The sequence below is a fragment of the Eublepharis macularius genome, chromosome 8 (assembly GCF_028583425.1).
Source record: "Eublepharis macularius isolate TG4126 chromosome 8, MPM_Emac_v1.0, whole genome shotgun sequence".
In the NCBI taxonomy this organism is placed as follows: Eukaryota; Metazoa; Chordata; class Lepidosauria; order Squamata; family Eublepharidae; genus Eublepharis; species Eublepharis macularius.
Window position 1 is genome coordinate 91,242,410 of NC_072797.1, and position 18,627 is coordinate 91,261,036.

Sequence of the window (18,627 nt, forward strand, 5' to 3'; positions counted from 1 at the left end):
TATTTTAGTTAATAATAAAGAATTAGAGTTCAAAACAAGATACAACATGGAAATAGGTACAGACTATGAGAAGACTACTCACAGTAGTGTAGGGGGAACTAGCCAATGAGAGCTGAGATTCCATCCAGATGTGACATCTAAAAGAGTAATACAATCAGATCTAGTCTTTCTATCTAGAGACAGCAAGAGTTCCTTTCCAAACCATTTTTTCTTACCACAATGATCATGCAGGGTTAAAATATATGGATTTGGCAAAGAGTTAACAAGATGGTTCTTTACTATAACCCCCAAATTTAACTATAAAGTTCACTAGACTTCATCTCAAACCTTGCCAAACCACAAATGGTTTGTGGATTCCACTTGAAGCCACAAACCAGCCTTTATTTACTTGAAATTAGTCCTGATATAACTCAAAACATTTTTCAAACTTTATTTAACCTTTCAACAAACCTGAGGTGAGTTTTGAATTTTTTATAAAATACAAAGCCGTGCATATTGCACATGGTTTAATTTCTCGCTGTGAACATTTCACAGAACCCTTTATTCCATTCAAAGACATAATTTCTTATGCTGATCAAAAGAATAAAACCAAAACAAAGATTTGATGGGTGAGGTGCAGGAAAAGATATAATGATGTTTCAGTGAATTTAGTGGTTTTGGCAACTTTAATTAAGGCCCTTGAGGATGAATCATTTTCCTTCCAGTATGCTATTATGAGAATGACTAGGTAAGCTAGGTATTGCCTTTGCAATGACACAAACCCCAAAATTTACAGCATATTGTTTTCTATTTAATTTCTAAATTATACATTCCTTTTTCCCTGGGATTAGTATAATCCAAAAACAAATTACTAAAAATTCTAATGTAATCCCCATAAATTTCCTTTGAGACTTTGAAAATTACATTTTCCCATTACTTCCCCAAATTTGCAAGTCTTATCCTAGCTTTTTAAGGCTTGTGGCTTTGGGGATTTTGACCAGGGTTAATTAAATGAATACTAGTAAGTGCAAATGTAACATAAATGTTCACAAACTATTTATCTTCCCCCCTTCTAAAGGATTTACATCCCTAGATGAGTAGCTGATACTATGGTCTAGCTATGCTGATGGCTATTATGCCATGGATATGTGTGTGTGCGTGTCATCAAGCCACTTCTAACTTATGGCAATCCTATGAATTAACAACCTCCAAAATGACCTATCATTAACAGCCTTGCTCATATCTTGCAAATTCATATTATTGAGATAAGCCATCTCATTTTGAGTTTTCCTCTTTTTCTACTGCCATCCACCGTTCCTAGCATTACTGTCCATTCTTCATAATCTGTAGAGAAAGGATTTGACCAGAATTATTCACGGGCTACTACAATGTATTCTCATAGGGCTGCTTATGAAGATGGTATGTAAACTTCAGCTGGTTAAAATGTAGCAGCTAAACAGCCAGAGGATTTAATTTAAGCCAAACCATGCAAGACATTTTTTAACATTGAATTCCCCAGACCTGACTCACTTTCTTGTAGCCACATAGCAGCTATAGGGAACATCATTTTAAAATTCTGTTGTTTTAAAATTCTCAGGATTGTGGTACAAAGGGGAGAAAGTGCTCCTACTTCCTCCCCAACCCCCACCCCGGCACCATTTTTCCAAGGGGAAAAGGCCCTGGAGGAATTATATGCACACATGCAGCTCCAAAGTGAGGGAAATAAATGTACCCGCTGTGTGGCTGCAAGAAAAGTGAGTCAGATCTGGGGAACCCAGATACAACTCATTAAAAATATCTTATGTAGTTTGGCACTTAGAGGGGCAACATTTCAACAGCTTTGTGCAACAACATTTAAGAGCTTTGTGCTAGTTGCTAGTTTGCTTCAAGGCACAATTCAGAGCGCTGATGTTAATATTAAAAGCCCTGTCCATCCCAGGACCAAGGCACCTGAAGGATCACCATTCCTTGTATACCTGCCTGCAATCTGAGTCATTATCAGAGACATACTGTGTGCGCACCCACATTCAGAAACCAGTGGAAGTGTGGCAGAAACATGTGACACTCAATGGTGGCATCTATGGTTTGGAACTCTCTCCCCACAAAGGATTGTGTATAGCCAAGTTCACATTCCTTAAGGGGCTGGATGAATATATTTGTATTCTCTCAAGACTTTAGACTGCCCACAGTTGGTTTTAACTACCCTGTTTTGTTTTTAATTATTTTAGGTTGTGGTTTTAGAAACTTATTTAATGTTGATTTCAAAATATTTATGACCTTATCCTGAAAACTTTTATTGCTGGTTTTAAATTGTCAGTTGTGTATTTGATTATTTTAATCGGTTTATTATTGTTGTTGTTTTTAATTATTATTGAAAAGCTGTAAGTTACCTCATATATATAGACATGTGAGATATAAATATTTTAAATAAATTACTGTAGATTCATTGCTTATGTTGGTGTAGATCATTTGTGTTACTCTGAGACCAGAATTTCTGGAAAATTTGCAAAATTCACTCAGGAATATCAACATTCACATTTTGTTGACTTCACTGTAACATATACTCAATAAAAAGTTTCTTTATAGTATGGACAGCTCTGACTGGCAACAGCTGTCCAGGACTTCAGCCCCAAGCATGGAGCCTCCTATGCACTTGGCTTGTGCTCAACTGAATATGATCCCATCTATACTGATCTGAAACAGAGATAAGACACCACAGGACCTTGATGTTATACTTCTGCATTCTCTATATAACGAGCATCATAGTACTTCAAAAGTAGTACTAAATATATTTAATTGTAACAATCTGATGATAAGAATATTGATTAGATGTAATTATTGGAGCTTTCAGTAGTCAAAAAGAAAGGACTATTTCATTGACTATTTCTGAAGTTATCAGTATACTTAAAAAAATCTTTATGGGCTGTTTTCCAAATGTGGTTCAGGCATTCCTTTGCGTTTGCAATTTGAAGCTGTCAAAAACTAATTAAATAATTACATGGTTGTTACTGCAGCTGTGTGAATTCTTCATTACGTTACAGGAATGCAGTGTGAGGCACTCTCTTGTTCTGGGTTTCAAAATATTGGTAATGGAAGGTGTGTTGTTAGTGCATGTTCAGCTGTTGCCAGAGAAAGCAAAAAAGGAAAGGGAATATTTTTTTCCTGTCAGCATCCATCACTCACTAAGCTAGGCACCTTGTGTATATTCCACAGGCATAAAGTAAAGATCCTACTTTCTGGAGAGTATAAATCAAAAGCCTGTAAGCAGAAACAATTCAGCCATGGGAATATAGGAATTGACGTCACAAACTTGGAGACTGGCTCTGCATTAAATTCAGCATCCAGGCTCCAACTTTTGAAGGGTTGCTCCAAACAGTCAAGGCCAGCTGGAAGGACTTGCCTTGGTGGAGCTACAGTTGATCCATTTGCTTTCCCCTTCTTTCACCCCAGTTTATCTGATTCAGCCAATCTCCCTTCCCCACCCTCACCAAGTTGATAAGAAAAATTAACTGAGCGAGAAACCAGAGATAACAGGAAAGAAAAGCCCGCCAGTCAATTACATTTGTTCCTCCTCATTATTACTTTAAGTTAGGCCACACTGGTTTTCCTCATCTGTCAAGACAGAAAGTAGTCTTCAGAAAATGGTTAAAGCCTTCTTGCTTCTCAATCACATGATAAGAGCCATTTGTATTGGACTCTAAAAGTCCATATTAGCTATGATGAGGAGAATAGTAAAATGATCTGCTACCTTTCCCCCCTCTACCTCAAAGCAGCTATGTGGGACTTCTATTTTGAAAGGAGAACAGTGTTGGAATGGGTTGGTCAACAAATTTCTGCTTTCTTATTTCCCCAACTGAAATTGCCCTCTAAAGTAGACATTCGCTCTGCTGAAGGGAAAAAATATATATACCTATAAGTGCATGCATTTCCCCCCAGATAAGCTAATTACAGCGTCAGTTAATCTCTCCTTTCTCACCATCATTTCCCCAAACACCTTGGCAGCCCCCAGCTGCTTAGAAGAAGAAAAATGTCAGATATCCTACAAGATTATTATTCCAGGACACTAAAATACTGGACAACACATCCAACTACTTTGTCAGATTGCACAGGGAAACCATTGAAATTCATAAGCATAAGCACAATTTCATGCGCGCAAGCACAATTTCAACAGGAAAAAAGAGAGTTTAAGAATGAATAGGGCATGGTTTCCAGTCCTGAAAAACACCAGACTAACAAAATACTCTACATCTTACAATAGCCCTGCAGATAAGATTAGCATATTGACCACCAATCCATATGCAAAAGAACCTCCTCAGGATACCGTGAAGCTTCCCCCCATTAGCATTCCACACCCTGGGAAACTCTTACAGGATGATTCAGCCCAAACCTACCTTCCTGAGTAGATATAAATTACCTGCTAACATCTTCTCCACACATTGACACTGAGAGAATTCTGTCTTTCAGTGCTACACCTCTGAAGATGCCAGTCACAGCTGCTGGCGAAACGTCAGGAACTACAATGCCAAGACCACATCCATACAGCCCGGAAAATCTACAACTAACGTTCTCTGGCCATGAAAGCCTTCGACAAAATTTACATAGTTATTTAATTCCATATTTGGTCAGCTCTACCATAATCATGCTTTTTTCAATATCAAATATTGCAATTCCATGCATTTTTACTCAGAAGAATCTGCTAGAGTTCAGCAGGATTTTAGTCCAGTGGCACCTTAGTGACCAACAAGATTTTCAGAGTGTAAGCTTTCAAGACTCAAAACTCCCTTCTTCAAACACAAGTAAGAATGGAGATCCCTGAGCCTTTATATATCAGCCAAAGGTGGGTAGGGTCATACAAGGGAGGTCATCAGGATGAAAAAGTACAACACAGCATCTACAAAAGACATTTTTGGAACTACAGTACCCACCTCATGTAGTAGGGAAACAGATCAAGAGAGAAACTTCAAGGAGAGATTACAACATGATTGTTGAAATGGCTCTCCATTCCTACTCATGTCTGAAGAAGGGACCTCTTACTCTCAAAAAGCTCACACTCTGAAAATCTTGTGGTCTCTGAGGTACCACTGAACTAAAATTCTGCTGTTCTACTGCAAACCAATGTGGCTACCCACCTAACTATCCTATTGAGTTCAGTCAGTCTGCTTTCTTACTGTCAAGTAAATGTGTATAGGTCTGCAGCCCAAATTACTTTATTGTTGTGAGACTGCTGTCTGACCAGTGTGAATGGGTTTGGTCTAAAGGAATGGAAGCCAGGGCCTATAATAATGGTGAATATTTCTCAAGAAATGTGGACGTTTCCTCGGGGAGATCACTGTTAGAAGAAGAGTCCACAATGATTTCTTTCAAATGCCAACCAGAACTTGGGGAAGTGACCCCCTTCTAGCTTTGAAAAGAGTGCGAGTACATGTGTGAAGGAGCAGCTTGAGTTTGGAAGGGGGGCAGATAGAATGGTGTGAACTGAAGCACCTTGAAGGTGCAAGATTTTTCTCCCCACCCCTCTCTCTAGAGATCTGATATGGTTAGTAGCTCTGCTGTCCTGTAGGAATGCCTCTGCCCCTCTTTTTGTCAAGTCCTTGCTTTACTTGCAATTTGTATATAAACCAAATAAGATTCCAGTGGTCTCTACTCCAGAGGTAGTACTGCGCTTTGCTTAATGTGGAGCTTGTCACATTACTTTTATCAAAACCATAACTGCTTCAATGCAATGTATTTCTGACTCTACTGCAAACACTGTACTAAGTTTTTTCCTGCTTTGCATGATATATGTCTCTTCTGTTTTGGAAAACCTGCATTAGAAACAAACTATACATTTTAGATGCAGAGAAGTTAGCCGTGTTAGTCTGTGGTAGCAAAATCAAAAAGAGTCCAGTAGCACCTTTAAGACTAACCAATTTTATTTTAGCATAAGCTTTCGAGAATCAAGTTCTCTTCTTCAGATGCCTGAAGTCTCTGTATCAGGCATCTGAAGAAGAGAACTTGATTCTCGAAAGCTTATGCTAAAATAAAATTGGTTAGTCTTAAAGGTGCTACTGGACTCTTTTTGATTATACATTTTAGAGTGTTCTTTTACATTAACCAGGCTGACACAGGAATAGGGGAACTGACTCAATCTTGTTCACACAGGCCAAAACCAACCAGACTTCCTGCCTTTTCCATAGCATGAGATCTGCCCAAGGGCAAACAAGCAGTAGCACAGTATTTAATCTCTGTCAGTAGCTCACAGGGATCCACATTTGCAACCCCCACCTCTTAACTTTCTGAATCAACACATTGTTATTGATTCTGTTATTTAATTTGTACAGAATGTGAGCAGGAAAGCTGATGTTCAAGCCACAATCTATCCCCATTTCTCCAAAGTGAATGGGATGCAGCCAACAGGAGGGATAGAGTCAGTGATATAGCTGTTCATTAAGTGGCAATTACATTTAATAAGACATTGGGGACAAATTCAGTGTTTATAGATTTTCCTTGGCCTTATTAATATATTCAACACAGGTGTAATTGCCTATTTGCTACCAAATTAGAAACATTAACAATGGGGAACATGTAAAGCTAAATATGCCTTGCAATATACAACTGAAAATGCTTTTTTCCTGACCTTTATGATCATAATACAAACAGATTAAAATTGCTTTGCAGTACACCTGACTAGACATGGGCACAAGTCGAAATACGAAGCAAACTTCATCACAAAACAGGCCGTTTCATGTGTTGCGAAACAGCGTTTTGTGAGGCCACGGTTATCATGAAATTATCACGAAATTCACAACTTTTTGGCCTGTTTCGTTAGCTTCGTAAATGATTTGTAATTGCAGACAGGCTGGCGCTGATCCATTGATTCCCTAGGCAACAATGATCCCAGGCCTTTCATTGCCATTGGAAACCCCAATCGTAGCCCACTTACCTTTGATTGGCAGCTCTCCTAGCCATCTTGAGAGCTTCCATTCTGCCCTTTACAGCCAGGAGCTGGAAGTCAATCCCCTAGGCAACCAAGGAGGCGGGCCTTCTGTAGCCATGGGCACACCAATCTCACCCCTCCAAACCCTGTTAAGCTGGTCTGTCAGCCAACCACAGACCTCCTCTTCTGATCTATGTCAGGGTTTTTTGGGATTGGAGTAGGATAGTGTGTGGAAGGATTTGAGATTGTGCTTTTGGCTGCTGCTGCTTTAAAGAGACTGAAAGAAGCCTCTTATTTCCAGTTCTTGGCCTTGCTGTGGGAAGGTCTTTGGGTGAGGGTGCCTTTTTTCCTCCACCCCACCCCACCCTTCACTCTGTCTTCCTGGCCCAGCTCTACCACGGCTGGTCCTTCATCCTCCTCTGATCCAGCACTCTGGCAGCACTTCCCTTCCCACCCTTCCCAATCAACGCATTGCAAACTGGAAGAGTGGGTGGAGGACAGCCTGTTGAAATCTCCCTGTGAGTTTGGCATCTCCGGGTATGAAGGGAGCCGTTGAAAAGCCCCAAGTTCTGATGAATCATGAAACTAATGAATCGTTTCAGCAAATGTGTCAATTTCATGATGTTTCATGATTTGCAATTTGTGGATGGCAACGAAACACAAACTCTCATTTCAGGCTTTTCCCGTTTTTTGTCCATGTCTACACCTGACACAGGCTTCTATCTCATAGGCTTCTACTGGAGACTATCCAGTTTTCTCCTCACAACAACTCTGTAAGGCAGATTAATCTGTGGGGTTTGATACTAAATCAGTTCCCTGAGTGTAGCAGACCAAGTCTTAGTCTGTGCAACTTCACTCAACTCAGTTCAAAGAAAAATGGCAGGGAACAAGCAGTGCTAATTTAGAAAGCTTCCTTGAACTCATAGGTCAGTTAGTAGGTTAACTGATATCCCCTGGTCCCGGTATAAAATCATTCAGGCTAAACTTGCTTTGCCATTCGCAGCAATGATGAGACCTGCTTTTGCTTTCTTTGCCCTCAGGCTGAAAAAGAGCAACTGGCCCAAGACCAACCAGTGAGCTCAATAACAGAATACAGATTTGAACCAAGGTTACTCTGGCCACATCTGACAACAATACCCTGGATATATTATGAATAATTGGGACTTTAATTGGTGATTTTTAGGTATCAGATTTATTATCCAGGTAGTTTTCTCCCCTCTCCCATATATTTCACAATCACCCCCTCCTCTTTAAAAGGATACACTGAGGGGTCCATCTGTACAGTATATGAGAAATAACAAACAGGTTCATGTATTTTCTGCACCCCCTAGTGGACTGTATTTAAGCCTGGAGATTTTGTAGCAGGAGTCTAAAGCTGGACATAACAGTTATTTTTTTTCCTCTGCAGGTGGGAAAGCAGCTGGGAAGGCAATTTGACCAAACAAAGGACTGGCTGAGAACTGGTTAAACAGCCTCCTCCCATTCTTGTCTCAAAAATACTCAAGCATTCTCTGCCTGTTTTTCCTTTATAAAAAAAACCCTCCACAAATACACATAATTTGACTCTAAACAAGTTGAAATGTTTAACAGAGGCATTGTCTTTGGTATATATACATTTGTTATGCCTGGTCAACCAGTTTTTGCAAATTTTTGAAACATTACAAAACCTGCAAAACTTGATGTTTATTAGAGTTTTCAGTGGGGTTGTACCTTCTATATACCAGTTTACAGTGTTTTTTCTCTTTTGAATTATCTATATACATGCAATGTTAATTCAGAGCTAGATTGTAATGCTTGTATGGAGAAGCAGCCTTATGACCCTTACTTTGCTTTATTGATAAAAATGACAGAAAAGGAGTTCAGAGAGCAGAAGTGGTTACCGGTGGACAGACCAATCAGCTCCTGAGAGAAAGGAAGAGGGGGGGCATGAGAAGCAGAACGGGAGTTTTTTAATTCTGCATGGACATAACATGCACAAGCAGCGACTGGGCAGTGGCTTCAAAAAAATTGCAGAATGTGCACGGGGGGGGGGGGCGGGAAATGGAGAAAAAACAGACAAAAACTGTTTCTACTTCCCATGACTCCCTTGCACATGTGGAACTGTGGAGAACATGGAAAGCACAATAGATTCTGAAATGCTGTAAAGTGACCGGGTGGAAAACACCATGGTTGTGTTACTGAGAGCCACTTTCAGTTTTTACTGCTTGAAGCGCTGCAGAAATCTACCAAATAAGTTTGTTGTGATAAGAGATAAATAATAAATATGTATCTTGTGAGGCAATGGCAACTCTACAACACCTACAGTTCTTTGAAAGCTATAATTTGCACAAGCTATGTATTGCCAATAATAAAATGAAATAGTAATAATAACACTAAGAGTGCAATCCTGTGGACATCTAACTGTGAAGAAACACCACTGAATATAGTGGAGCTTACTTTCATGCAAATATGCATAGGATTGCACTATAATAGTACCACCAAGTCAGCCATTATCATTGCTTAGGTGGCCAAAAGAAGCTGTGAGTAAAATCCTTTTGCCAATCTACAATCAAATCAGTGGCTGCTGCTAGCCCATGTGAAAAATGGCAACTACTTTAAAAGATTCTTTGCCTGTGCTTCAATTTTCAAAAAACTATGTCAGGGCTCACCACCACTGCTGCTGGGCAGGGCGCCAGCTGGGCCGGCCCTGACGTCAGAGGGGTGCCAGGGATGCTGCAGGACCCTGCTCCATGGAAGGAGGGGCGGTATACATCACCCAGACTCCCTCTCAGTCCACTCGCTGGCCTGCTCAACCTGGCCTGCTCACCCCCTTTGCCCTCAGTCATCTCCCCCTCCCAGAACTCTCCTCCAAGCCTCCACGCTCCCACTGCTCCACTCTCACTCCACACCATCACTCCTTACTCACATCCACCACCCCACAGCTCTTCCCAGCCAGCCTTTATAGGGCCTTCTCTCACCACCCTGCCCTCCTTGCAGGTCCTGCCTGCCAGGCCACACCCCTCCTTGGCCTCCCAGCATTGGCCTGAGCCGTCTCAAGCTGCTGCAGCCGGGGTAGCTGGCTGGGCTGCCTGGATCAGCAACAGCTGTGTCATGTTGGCTGGCTGCCAGGCCTCTCTGGCTGAGCTGATTACTGAAGGTATGCCCAGCTGTGGCTCCTTGGCTGGCTGCCCAGCTCTTCCCACAGAATGCCTTCAGCAGCTCCACCTGGAGGGGCTTGGTTCTGAGCATCTCCTGAGCCAGGTTGCTGTCTTCAAGCTGAGGTGGAGGCTGGGGCATGGCTCTGAGCTGCTGTGGCTGCTTCTCCTCCTTGGCTGGTAAGGGCTCTGTTTGGGCTGCTGCTGGGTCCCTATTCCCCCTGCCTTTGCCTTCTCCCTCTGTTCTGCTCAGCCCCCTATCCTCCCCCTGGAGGGTGGGACTAGCTGGCCTCTCCCTGCCCCCTCTAGCCCTCTGGGGCTTTGGCCCTTTGCCCCTTTTCCCTGGGGTGGGCAGGCTCTGGCCCTGGCTGCTGGCTGGGGTGGCAGGGCAGCCCCCTCCCGGCTGCCTCCCCTTGCTTTCTCCCAGCGAGGCTGGGGGCTGTGTCTCAGACCCCGGACAACTATAGGCCTGGAGCTTAAGTCTTGCCTCTGTTATACCTTATGGTACACATTTTTCTACTGCAAAGGCAGACCTCCATGGCAGATAACATCTTTCTGGCACTAAGAGCTTCTGCTCATGCAAGACCAGCATCTTTCAATGAGTCAGAAAGCATGTACCACCAGAGAAAAATGCTCACAATAGATGGGTGCCTTCATAGTGGGCAAAGAGAGGTGAAAATGGAAGCAAAGTTCAGAAACTGAGCCATAGTTATTTACAGTTACATGTTCTCATCATGCAGAGCCATACTTATTAGAGACCTGCTTTGTTCTTTATGTCACACTTTGATTTTCTGATCTGCATAATAAAGATTTTGTCACATTTAGGAGGAATGGTTATGCACCTTCAACGTCAAATATAGCTTTAAAGCTTCATTGGATTCCGATTTCATGTGATTCATACTCCTTGGAACCAAACACAAATTTCCTCATCAAACTGCCCTCCAGAGAAAATGTGGGCTGGAAATGTATATCCAACTGAAAAATGACTTGATTTATTCATTTCCTTCTTACATTTTCACTCTTATTTCCTTTGTGACAGTCCAATTCATCTCTTCATAGGTCTCTCCTTTTCTAATGACAGAAACCCAGAATATGCTTCTTCAATACGTAACTCTACCTTCTTCTTGGAATGCCTTTTTAAATTTTATTTTATCCTGTGTCTCTGTCATGTCCCTGTACACTGGAAAACTAAGAACTGAAACCACAGGATAATGCTTACAAAGGCTAGTGCATGCTGGAGAATTAATGCTGGGTCCCAAATATGCATACAACCAAAGTATTTCTGACTTTCCAGGATTTACCTTTAACTGCAAACTTCAAAATGGAACCTACTTTTAATGTTTTTATGTTGTACAGCATGGGTTGGATACTACGACCTTCCCACACAAGGAATTTGCAGATCTTTTCTACCTTGCCTTCCAACCTACCAGCAACCCACTGAGATTCCTAAAAAACGTGTCTTGTGGGGCTCCCATGGACGAAATGCCAAAATGGCATGGAGGGCTGTGAGGAGAGGGGATCAGGCAAAGTCTGCCAGTTTAAGAGAGAAAGGGAAAACTTTGTTGATTCTCACTCCTTACTGCAGCCTCATTCTCACATGATCCATAAGGGTTACCTACCCATCAGCATTTACACAGGAGAAAAGTAAAGTGGGAAACCTCCTCCTCCTTCAGCTTCTTGTACCAGCAGTTTGAAGGATCCATTTCATTGCTTTACCTTCTGTCCTCCCAACCCCCACTTTTGTGGCACTGTTGGTTCTTCTTTCTAGCATACCTTTTGTCTTGCTGGTATGATAAGACTAGCCTATGTTGTTTCATGATACTCTAGATTTTAGAACTGGAATTAGGAGAAAGACCCTAATAAACACCAAAACATTGCCTTCTATATTAAATATTTACAAGTTTTTTCTTGAAATACTTTGAATGAAATGGAAGTTTTGATAAAACCCTAATTGACACCAGCTCCATGTCTTGTTTTGAATACATAATACAGAGTGAATACAAAAACAAAGAAAGGGTATAGTGGGAAGTGGCATGGAGTTAGACACTGGCAATCAGAATTTTTTCAGTTATAGAGGTTGAGAACCTCATGATATTTTGTGATTAAGTAAAGACAATCCAATCTAAGTAAAGACAATCCAAGTCCATTTTTGTTGCTTTCCTCATCTCTGCTAGGAATCAACAATGTAACTGCATCCTTTTTTTTAAAGGTCAAATTCTTCTCTTAATTGTATCCCCAGAATATCATTTATTTCAGGAAACATTAAGCACGGGGAAGAATTTAGCACAACCTTCACAATCAGTAACCCAAAATTGTCGTAACTTTAGCCCTTAATAAGACATGGTTAAGGGACAGGGCATCACGAGTGAACATGCCAGACGTTTGAAGAGCAGGCTCCTGGCTTCAACTCCCCCCGTCATCACTTTTAAGAGATCCACAGCCATTCTTTTTCACTCTAAAGATGGGTAAGACAGGGAGAAGCAAAAATAAAGTTGCCGAATCCATTCTTCCATCAGTAAAGACCTTCTTTCTGACTGGAGAGCCCAGGAGCGGCACCGGCACAGAGCAAAGACAACCCAAGATGGCTACCACAAGCAAAGGGGAGACAACAATGGAGGACATCCAGGTACTGGACTTAGAAATTAAAAATAAAATTGACCAGCTGGAAGATAGAATTTCCAGAACTGAAAATCTCTTACAGCCCATGATGGAGCAGTTGAGAGAAATTTAAAATATGCTACTCCAAGTAACCCATACTACTGACACGGCATTAGAATTAGGCTTGACCCTCCAAGAGGGGGGAGACAGCCTGCAAACTAATGAGAACTGGCTGAAAAGTAAAATTATTGACCTGGAAAACAAATTAAAATACAAAACCCTCAAATTTAGGGGTTTTGCTGAGTCTGAGGAAGGCAATACAGATCTGGCAGCCTTCCTTGCAGAGTGGTTGGTCCAGGAATTGCAACTAGAAGATGGTGTAACTCTGATCATAGAAAAAGCATACAGAATGGGTCCACCGCACAATACAAGAAATAAAGCGAGCAGAGACATAATAATCCAATTCTTTGATAGCTGTGCCCAACACAAAATACTCCAAAAAACAAGAGAGGATCTTTCACCTTTCAAAATAAAAAGATCCAGATCTTCCAAGATCTATCTAATGAAACTTTCCTACAAAGAAGAGAGCTCAAGCCGATCACATCTAAGCTAAACAATGCAAACATCAGATACAGGTGGATTGCTTCAACAAAACTCCAAGTAGCCTACCAAAGGAAAATACTCCAAGCAACTGATCTTGAATCCGGCTTACAGCTCCTTCAGGAATTGAACCTTTGTGCTTCAGGACGATGACATCAAGGCAGCTACTGGAGGGAAATCTTGAAATATCTCTACCCTGACAGAATGGAGCAGAATTCCTATAAAGCTACCTTCCTGAGAATGGAAAATGAACGCCAGAGTGCTCTTCAAAAATGTGGAACAATGTTCTGAGAGTGTATGCTGATATAGTATGTATTAAATAGTGGGTTCAGACTTGAGGTAAACCAACAGCTCTTTATTCAGCATAACACATACACACCAACTGAACAGAAACCCTCAATATATATATATACAGCAGCTCCGCCCCCAGAATACTGATAGCCAATGAGAACACGTATTTTATAATACCATCGTTTGCATAACCCATATACAATGTAACTTATTTACAGCTCAGTGATTGGTCTTTGTCTTGCCCTCCTGATTGGCTGCCATCCGTAAATAGTAACCAATGATAGCATAGCCTTGAGTTCTCTTGCAAGCTAGAGTTCGACCAGTACATTACACTCCTTCCCCCTAGGTCAGAACTGACCTTCTAACAAATATAGTCTTTCAGGTGACTGGGAGGAGTCCGAGTCTGCTGGGACCGACGTATGGTCATTTGAGGCGAGGGACAATGTGAGTCCTGCAATTGAGCCGGTGTTGTTGCGGTTGTCAGCCCGTTACTTAAATCCGCTTGGTTCTCGGGGATTTAAGAGTCTACTTGACTCTGCAGCCTGTGGGCTGAATGTTGGTGCATGCCGTGGTATAGATTCACTGTCCGTTCCTTGAGTGACGGTGTCCTGTACACTTGGCATTGGTAAGCTCTCGGCCCCCGTTGTCCTAGCCGGCCATCTGCGTCGTAGCTGGTCCACGTGTCGTCGTAGTTTCCTGCCATCAGCTGCGACAACGGCGTATGATACTGGTCCCGTTGCAGTGTCTACGGACGCAGGCACCCACGGCAGACGTCCGCTGTAGTCGTGGGCATATACGAGATCTCCTGGCTGGAAGGATCTTACCTCTCCTTCTGGCATGGGCCTTTCCTCGGCCGATAGGTCGGGGTGCAGTCTGTCGAGAGTCACGGTGAGCTTCCTGTTCATCAGTAGCTCTGTGGGGCTGCGGCCTGTCGTGGAATGCGGCGTGACGTGTTGCTGTAACAGGAATGCAGCCAATCGCGACTGCCAGTCTCCTTGACTGATTCGCCGAAGACTGTCCTTTGTTGTCCGCACCATCCGTTCTGCCTGCCCATTGGTGGAAGAGTGGAATGGAGCAGACGTGACTTGCCTGATGCCATTGTTGGCCAGGAACTGCCGGAACTCAGCTGATGTGAATTGTGTTCCGTTATCCAAGACTACCGTGTCAGCCAAACCGTGCGTTGCAAACAGCTGACGTAGGGCCCTAATGACCACAGCTGTAGTCACTGTGGAGACAGGGACAACTTCTAGCCACTTTGAATAAGAATCCACAACTATAAGAAAGGTTTGTCCCTGAAATGGCCCTGCAAAATCAATGTGGACTCTCGACCAGGGTGCTCTTGCTGACTCCCAAGGATGTACTGGGGCTTGTGCTGGAGCTGGGCGTGTTTCCTGGCACGGCTGACAGGTGTGGACCCATTCCTCAATAGCCCTATCCATGCCTGGCCACCAGACATAGCTGCGCGCCATTGCCTTCATGCGCACTATGCCCGGGTGTCCACTGTGTAGTGCCTCCAGCACTTGTTGTCTCAGTTTGCTGGGGATTACAACTCTATTTCCCCATAGCAGACAGCCCTTGTGTACTGAGAGTTCATGCTGTCTAATGACGAACGGCCGAAACTGCTCGGCCAGCTGGCCTGATGGCCACCCCCTCCACACCCAGTTGAGAACGCGGCTGAGGGTGCAGTCTTTAGCAGTATGTGACGCCACATCGGAGGCTCTGAGCGGTGGACTCGGCAAGTCTTCCAGCAACGTGATGTGATGAGCTGGAGATGGGTCGGTCCCCTGGTCAGCCAGTGGCAGGCGGCTCAGGGCATCAGCATGTCCCATTGCTTTGCCTGGGCGGTGCTGTAATTCGTAGGAGTAGGCAGACATGAACACTGTCCACCGCAGCATTCTGGGCGAAAGGATTTGGGGCGTTTGCTTGTCTGGAGTGAGTAATCCCAGGAGCGGTTTGTGGTCGGTTGCGATGAGGAACTTCCGGCCATAGAGGTAATCATGAAACTTTTTTACTCCAGCTACAATTGCCAGAGCTTCCTTGTCTATTTGGGCATAGTTCCGTTCCGCAGCCGACAAAGTTCTCGAAAAGTAGGCGATGGGCGCTTCATGCCTGGTAGGCATTCTGTGGCTTAGGACAGCTCCGATACCATATGGGGAGGCATCGCAGGCGAGTACGATCAGTTTTTTCTCATCAAAGTGTGTCAGCACGCTCTCGGACGACAGTAGTGTTTTTACCTTTTCGAATGCAGCGGCTTCTCTTCTGCCCCACCCCCAGGGGGCAGAGGAATCAAGGAGGCGGTGCAGGGGCTCTGCGACTGACGCCTTATGTGGCAAGAAGGTGTGGTAGAAATTTAATAGGCCCAGGAAGGATTGTAGTTCCTTCTTTGATCCTGGAGGAGGCGCACTTTTAATGGCCCGTACCTTTGCTGGTGTGGGATGTATACCGGCTGCGTCACTGAGGAATCCCAGGAACTCCACACTCTCAACAGCGAACTGGCATTTTTCTCTCTTAACCTTCAAGCTGGCGTCCTGTAGTTTGCGAAGGACACAGCGAAGCCTCTCTGCTAGTGCGCTTTCTGACTCTCCCGCGATTAGGACATCATCAAAGTACGGAATAATGCCTGGAATCCCACATACAAGTCCTTCCATGATGCCTTGGAAAATTCCTGGGGCGACGTTGACACCGAATTGTAGCCTTTTAACATTGAAAGCCCCCCGGTGTGTCACGATAGTTTGGGCTTCGGCTGTCGCCTTGTCCACGGGTAGCTGCTGGTAAGCCTGGGCCAGATCAAGCTTGGCAAAAATCTTCCCCCCTTGGAGCGATGCCAGGAGATGGCTCACGACCGGTACTGGGTAGGCATGTTGCTGCAGTGCTTTGTTGATTGTGCATTTATAGTCTGCACAAATTCTGACCGCTCCATTGGGTTTTAGTGGTGTTACTATGGGAGTTTCCCATTTGGCGTGAGAAACTGGTTCCAGGACTCCCTGTTCGATCAGCTGATCCAGCTCCTCATCTATCTTTGGCTTGAGTGCAAATGGAACCCTGCGAGGCTTCAGGCGGATGGGGGCCACGGCTGGGTTTAGATCAAATGAGACAGGTGGCCCTGTGTAATTGCTAAGAGCCCCGTCAAAGACTGCTGGGAACTCTCTGTATACTGATGCCACCTCATCACGATACAGCTGCTGCACGCCTGCAATTAAAATGCCGAGAGGTCGAAACCAGTCGAGGCCGAGTAAGCTAGGTTGGCGGCCTTGAACTACCACTAATCGTAGTGGGACAGCAAAGTCCTTGTACTTTATTTGGAATGTGCCGATGCCCATGATCGGCATGCAGCGGCCTTGGAAGTCTTTCAGCACCATGTCTGCTGATTCAAGATGAGGTGTGGATGACTTTCGGCGTATCATCTGTAGTGTGTGCGAAGAGATGATGGATAACGCTGACCCTGAGTCGACTTCCATCTCACAGGGCATGTTTTGGATCTTCACTGTCACCTTTATTTTGTTGCTGCTTGGAGGTTGTAATGCTTGCACCGATGACTCACTGGTCTGGGCTACATCAGCGTGGCGTATTGTGATTGTGTGGCAGTCGCTCTTATGGGTTGATGCCTTTTTGTAGCCCGGCGCTGACTTGTGGCTGGACTTGGGCGACCCGACTTGGTTCTTTGCGGAGCGACAGGCGCGAGCGATGTGTCCCAGTTTTCCGCAGTTACGGCATTGTGCGTCCCGGAACCGGCATGACTTCCTCCAGTGAGGTCCTCCACAGCTTGCGCAAGGGGTGCCCTGCAATGTTGGTGGCCCCCCCGTTTCTTGTCGTGGAACTTGGTTCGCAGTACCTCTTCCTCGTCATCCTCTGATGATGACAGGTCCTCTACGTACCCCTGATGTACCTGTTCGGACCTGCAGGACGGCGGTGGAGTGTGCGACTGCCGGACCTCCTTTGAGGATTGTTCTGCTGCTTCAGCGGCGATGGCCTCATCATGTGCCATTTTGAAGGTCAGCTCTTTCTTCACAAACAGTCGCCTTTGGAGTTTTTCATCCCGCAGCCCACACACTAACCTGCCCCAAAGCACCATCTCTAGGTCAGGGAAATTGCATTGCCGGGCTGCCTGTCGGAGGGCTGTGACAAATGCCGCTATGGATTCCCCTTGTGCCTGGTTGCGCTTGTAGAACGCATGCCTGCTGGCTATTTCTGATGGCTGTGGTGAGAAGTGTTCCTTGAGTCTGTTTTTTATCGTGTCGAATGCTGTAGTTTGAAGCGGGGCCAGCGCCACTAGTGCCCGCGCTATATCAAATGTGGAACACCCACACACGCTGAAGGCCGCTCTCGTGAGATCTGTGTCGTCAATCTTGTTTGCCTCAAGGTAGAATTCAAACCGGGTAATGTATGATTCCCAGTCTTCGGCTGTTGGGTCAAACGGCTCCAAGTGGCCCTTAGCGGCCATGTCTGTCCTCGGGACGAAGTAAGTGTATGCCGGATAGGTGAGGCGACGATTCCTAGCCGGCAAGTGATTTGCTCTATTTCTTGGGGTTGCCTACCCAAGCTTAATATTTCAGTTCAGGTCTTGGGCTGCATACCCAAGCACCCTGTTAGTGATTTCGCTCTGATGTTGGGGCTGCACACCCAATCAGAGATCCCATCCTCGTCGCTAGTATTAAATAGTGGGTTCAGACTTGAGGTAAACCAACAGCTCTTTATTCAGCATAACACACACACACACCAACTGAACAGAAACCCTCAATATATATACAGCAGCTCCGCCCCCAGAATACTGATAGCCAATGAGAACACATATTTTATAATACCATCGTTTGCATAACCCATATACAATGTAACTTATTTACAGCTCAGTGATTGGTCTTTATCTTGCCCCCCTGATTGGCTGCCATCCGTAAATAGTAACCAATGATAGCATAGCCTTGAGTTCTCTTGCAAGCTAGAGTTCAACCAGTACATTACAGTATGCAGCTATAAACAATCCCTCTTGTCTCTCCTTATCCTTTCTATCTTCCCTTTCTCTGCCTTTTCCTATCACCTCAACCAAAAAAACTTGAACAATGTTTTGAGAGACCATGCTGATTTAATATGCACCCATAAACAATCTCTCTTGTC

The 18,627-nt window shown here is 44.2% G+C and overlaps 1 protein-coding gene across 1 annotated transcript; it reads right to left on the reverse strand.

Moving 5' to 3' along the window:
* Window positions 1–14,006: 14,006 nt before the first annotated feature.
* On the reverse strand, window positions 14,007–17,959 carry LOC129335134 (uncharacterized protein K02A2.6-like). The gene is made up of 3 exons (XM_054987586.1): window positions 17,621–17,959; window positions 14,625–17,054; window positions 14,007–14,501 (listed from the first exon to the last, which is right to left on the reverse strand). The coding sequence occupies exons 1-3, from the start codon at window positions 17,957–17,959 to the stop codon at window positions 14,007–14,009; spliced, it is 3,264 nt and encodes a 1,087-aa protein (XP_054843561.1).
* Window positions 17,960–18,627: the final 668 nt, after the last annotated feature.

Bases quoted from the DNA above. Each gene is read 5' to 3' on its own strand.
- LOC129335134 (XM_054987586.1), bottom strand. From the start codon at position 17,959: ATGGCCGCTAAGGGCCACTTGGAGCCGTTTGACCCAACAGCCGAAGAC. The intron at 17,055-17,620 runs GCCCGGCAATGC...CAGACCAGTGAG, and splicing joins TCACAGCCCTCCGACAGGCA to TCATCGGTGCAAGCATTACA. The intron at 14,502-14,624 runs GCCAACAATGGC...GGAGACTGGCAG, and splicing joins CTGAGTTCCGGCAGTTCCTG to TCGCGATTGGCTGCATTCCT.